Source organism: Myotis davidii, unplaced genomic scaffold (assembly GCF_000327345.1).
Source record: "Myotis davidii unplaced genomic scaffold, ASM32734v1 scaffold428, whole genome shotgun sequence".
In the NCBI taxonomy this organism is placed as follows: Eukaryota; Metazoa; Chordata; class Mammalia; order Chiroptera; family Vespertilionidae; genus Myotis; species Myotis davidii.
Genome location: NW_006299834.1, coordinates 716,992 through 721,884, shown reverse-complemented (window position 1 = coordinate 721,884; position 4,893 = coordinate 716,992). Strand labels below are relative to the sequence as shown.

The following is a 4,893-nucleotide window of genomic DNA, read 5'->3' as shown; positions in this document are numbered from 1 at the left end:
CCCAGACAGAGGCCCGGGGTGGGCCGGGTGCCGTCTGGAGCAATCAGCCCGGCTTGTTTGTGTAGCCATGTGCGGAGAACAAGCAGCTGCCATATGGGCCGCCCGGGAGGCTGGCGCAGGCAGACCCAGGCGCTGCGGGAGCCGCGCCGCCCAGAATGCCGCTCATTTTCATGCTTTTGTGATGTTTGTTTAGGAAGTTTTCGACGTGGAAGTCTTGCTCCCGGTTCCTGCCGCGGCTGGCACGGGGGAGCCCTGGTCTCCCTGTCCCCTCAGGCTTCCGTTTGCTGGTCTCGGCCGCCGCCGGTTGCCACCCTCGAGGCCACTTTGAGCACGCATGGTCAGGGGATCCCCGTGTTCCAGCACTCCCACCCCACCCCTGCCCACTCTGGCTCTGGGAAGCGTGGCTGTGTGTGGCTGCAGGGGCAGGGCCTGGCTGGGGAGAGCGTGCTGGGTGCGGGGAGCTACGCCAAGGCCTGTGAGTCCAGAAGCCGCAGTCTCTGAGGTGGCAAAGGCTGCGGCTGGGGTCTGCGGTGAGCGAACGACTCACTGCCCTCCTGCTCTCCCCGCACAGGCTTCCTGGACTGGGTCCCCAAGAAGATGCAGCGGGTGGGCTGCGTGGAGCTGCTCAACACGGTGCAGAGGCGCGTCCAGCCGCGGCTGCACGTCTTCGGCCACATCCATGAAGGTCAGCATGTGGGGCGGGGAGGGGACCGCACATACCAGGGGCTCCTCACTGGCTCTTTAGAACGGCCGTCTCGCCTCCCTGCACCTAGTGACCTCCTCCCTGATTTCTCTGGTAGAGGAAGACGGCCCATTGGTGGTGATGGTGGTGATGCTGCTGCTGGAGGTGATAGTGATGGTGGTGGTGGTGGTGATGGTGATGGTGATGGTGGTGATGGTGATGGTGATAGTGATGATGGTGGTGATGGTGGGGATGGTGATGGTGATGGTGGTGATGATGGTGATGATGGTGATGGTGATGGTGATGGTGGTGGTGATGGTGATGGTGATAGTGACGATGGTGATGGTGATGGTGATAGTGATGGTGATGGTGATGGTGGGGATGATGGTGATGATGGTGATGGTGATAGTGATGATGGTGGTGATGGTGGGGATGGTGATGGTGATGGTGGTGATGATGGTGATGATGGTGATGGTGATGGTGATGGTGGTGGTGATGGTGATGGTGATAGTGACGATGGTGATGGTGATGGTGATAGTGATGGTGATGGTGATGGTGGGGATGATGGTGATGATGGTGATGGTGATAGTGATGATGGTGGTGATGGTGGGGATGGTGATGGTGATGGTGGTGATGATGGTGATGATGGTGATGGTGATGGTGATGGTGGTGGTGATGGTGATGGTGATAGTGACGATGGTGATGGTGATGGTGATAGTGATGGTGATGGTGATGGTGGGGATGATGGTGATGATGGTGATGGTGATAGTGATGATGGTGGTGATGGTGGGGATGGTGATGGTGATGGTGGTGATGATGGTGATGATGGTGATGGTGATGGTGATGGTGGTGGTGATGGTGATGGTGATAGTGACGATGGTGATGGTGATGGTGATAGTGATGGTGATGGTGATGGTGGGGATGATGGTGATGATGGTGATGGTGATAGTGATGATGGTGGTGATGGTGGGGATGGTGATGGTGATGGTGGTGATGATGGTGATGATGGTGATGGTGATGGTGATGGTGGTGGTGATGGTGATGGTGATAGTGACGATGGTGATGGTGATGGTGATAGTGATGGTGATGGTGATGGTGGGGATGATGGTGATGATGGTGATGGTGATAGTGATGATGGTGATGGCCGTGATGGTGGTGATAGTGATGATGATAGTGATGGTAATGGTGATGGTGATGGTGACGGTGATGATGGTGATGGTGATGGTGATGATGGTGATGATGATGGTGATGATAGTGACAGTGATGATGGATGGTGGTGATGGTGGTGGTGATGGTGATGATGGTGATGGTAATGATGGTGATAGTGACAGTGATGATGGTGATGGTGGTGATGGTGGTGATGTGCTGGGGTCCAACCCCAGCAGGTCCAGGGGTCCCCAATAGGTGTGGATGAAGTCGCCGAAGAAGGAATGACAGTGTTCAGTTGATCAGCAGCCTAGCCAGGATCTCTAGCCAAGTTCTGATCCGGATCTCCAGCGAAGTTCTGGTCAGGATCTCCAGCCAGGTTCTGTGTCCATGTTCTCTTGCTAGGTTCTCCAGCCAGGTTCTCCAGGTTCTCCAGCCAGGTTCTGTAGCCATGTTCCCTCGTTAGGTTCTCTAGTCTGGTTTTGTCCAGGTTCTTCAGCCAGGTTCAGTCACCAGGTTCTAGTCAGGTTCTCTTGCCATGTTCTATCCAGGTTCTGTCTCTAGGTTTTCTCGCTAAGTTCTATTTCTAGGTTCTGTTGCCAGTTTCTGTCCAGGATCTTTTGCCATGTTCAACTTAAGCATGATTGTTCGGAGTTAAAGTGATTAATTACCCGCCTGGCAGTTAAGAGGTTTTATTCCCTACCTAACTTCAGGGGAAAATCCCTACCTGGGGAAACCACCTTTCTCAGAGAGGTGACCTTGGTTAAAACACATAGTGCCAAGAAGGTGAGCAAACATATTAAGAACAGTATGCCATATACGCCAGGTCCCTTGAAACAGCAAGGATGGACCGGCTCCCGGCAGTGATGGCGATGATGGTGATGGCGGTGGTGATGATGGTGATAGTGGTGGTGATGGTGATGGCGATGGTGGTGGTGGTGGTGATGTCAATGCTGATGTCTCACTGTGTGCTTTCCAGGCTCTGAGCTGAACACCATATGTGGATTCTCTCATTTGGTCCTCACAGCAGCCTTGGGAAGAGCATCTGTCATTGTCACCTGTATTTATAGATGAAGAGACTGAACTGAGAGTTTCAGTCGTTTGCCCCAGACAGACTCAGCCCATAGTGGCGAGTGCCCTGACTCCTGCCCCCAGCAGACGGCACTTACGGCTCCCGGTCCTGGCCCTGCCCCTCAGGCCTGACAGTGTGTGCTTACTTTCCAGGGTACGGTGTCATGGCGGACGGGACCACCACCTATGTGAATGCGTCCGTGTGCACCGTGAACTACCAGCCCGTGAACCCACCCATCGTCATCGACCTGCCCACGCCCCGGAACTCCTGACTGCCCCTGCTGTCGCGGCCCTCCCACCCGCCGCAGCTGCGTGTGCCTGGCTGAGAGCACGGACCCCCGCCGCCCCCTTCCATGCAGACAACCCGTCTGGCCGCGGGGACCAGCCCCGCAGGTGCGTCGAGGCCTTGGAATGCAGCACCTCACCCCTGACGCTCCAGCCTCTGTCACCTGGAGTAGGGACCCGTAGGTCTTGGGGGTTCTGTGTTCATTGCTGTTTCCGCGTGGACATTCCGTGTACCTCGGTGAAGGACCGACCAGCGGTGGCCTGTGGTGCTGGGGAAGGGCCTGCGCTTCATCCTTCGCTGCCGGCCACCTTCGTGGGGGTGGGACGCTACCATTCTGGATGGACTGTGGAAGGTCTTGCACAAAGTCTCCCTCTAGCCAAGGGTCCGCGTGGCTGCCAGCCCCGGGGCTGGGTGGGTGGGAGGTTGTATAGTCGGGACGAGCAGCCCTCCTCCGCTCCCAGGCTGCAGAGGAGGTGCCCTGCTGCACAGCGCCCGGGGAGTGTCTGCGACGTCTCAGGAATGCGACTGCCCCAGAGGCTGGCACACCGCGGCCAGCGTGGCTCCACCGCGGCCCGCGTGGCTCCCCTTTGCTCCTGTGGGTGTCTTTGCTGATGCTCACTCGCTCGGAGCCTGGATGATTTGGGTTGTTGGTTCTACAGAACGAGCCCGGGACCGGCTGCAGGGCTGCCAAGCCATGGACGAGGCCTGGTCCCACGGGGGCTACACTGGTCTGCAGAACTTGGCAGCCTGGAGGGCCCACAGGCCGAGGCCACCCTGCTACACGTGTGCTCAGGCTGGCGTGCACTGTGCACACGCATGCACGCACATGCACACCCCTCTTAATTTAACGAGCGGATCCCATGCTTCTCATTGCCGTCCTCGAATGTCCCCCACCCCCGCCGTGGGTTTCCCTCGTGCTGGTAGGATTCCACCCGGCGCGCCCACAGTGGAGGATGGCTGAGTAGGTCATGGACCTCGTCCCAGCGCCAGCTGCCCCATAGCGGGAGGTGGCACCGTGACAGCACAGGTCCCGGGCACAGGGGTCTCCCTTTTCTTTTTAAAAATCAGGACTTGGGGGGGCGGGCTTGGGCTGAATCTCTGAGGGAGGGGCAGCCGGCAGGGCCTGGCTGGGGAGCGGCGAGGGAGGCAGGGTGGGCACGCACAGCCTCAGGTCTGTCTTCATTTATAATTTGGCTCTTTTGTTCATCATGGATGTTTTTGCATCGACTTTGATTTTTAAAAATGTTGCATTAAAATAGTATCCATTAGCGTCCTCACTGAGGTTTTGGGTAACCCCTTAAATTGTGCACCCGGGAGGAGGGACTGACTCACGTCCCCCCAGTCCCAGCCCAGGAACCAGCATGTAGTGAGCCCTTTGCTGTTACATCTCAGTCAAGCCTGCAAGGTGGGGCTGCTGGCCCCATTTTAGAGATGAGATAGAGCCAAGAGGGTAACTTGCCTGGGGCTGCACAGCTCAAAAGGGGCAGAGGCAGGATCTGAACCTTGCTCCCCCCCCGCCCCCCCAACGCTCCGCCCTGCAAGGCAATGCGTGCCCAAGGTTCTTGTTTTTGGTAACTTACGGTCCCGTTCAGACCTGTCTGGTTAATTTCTCATGGCGTCCCGCAGCCCTGAGGGTGCTGTCCCCGCACCCTGGCATCCCCAAGACCCGGATTCCTTCCTACGCGGGCGAGGCTCCCTGGGGGGCTCA

General features: G+C 57.5%; 1 protein-coding gene across 1 annotated transcript in view; it reads left to right on the top strand.

The window, feature by feature from the left end:
- The window catches only part of MPPED1 (metallophosphoesterase domain containing 1), a 78,328-nt gene extending 74,581 nt beyond the window's left edge, over positions 1–3,747 (top strand). Inside the window, exons 4-5 of the mRNA XM_015571955.1 lie at positions 572–685; positions 3,053–3,747. Coding sequence (XP_015427441.1) covers positions 572–685; positions 3,053–3,171 — 233 coding nt within the window. The 3' untranslated portion in view covers positions 3,172–3,747. The remainder of the gene's footprint in view (positions 1–571; positions 686–3,052) is intronic.
- Positions 3,748–4,893: the final 1,146 nt, after the last annotated feature.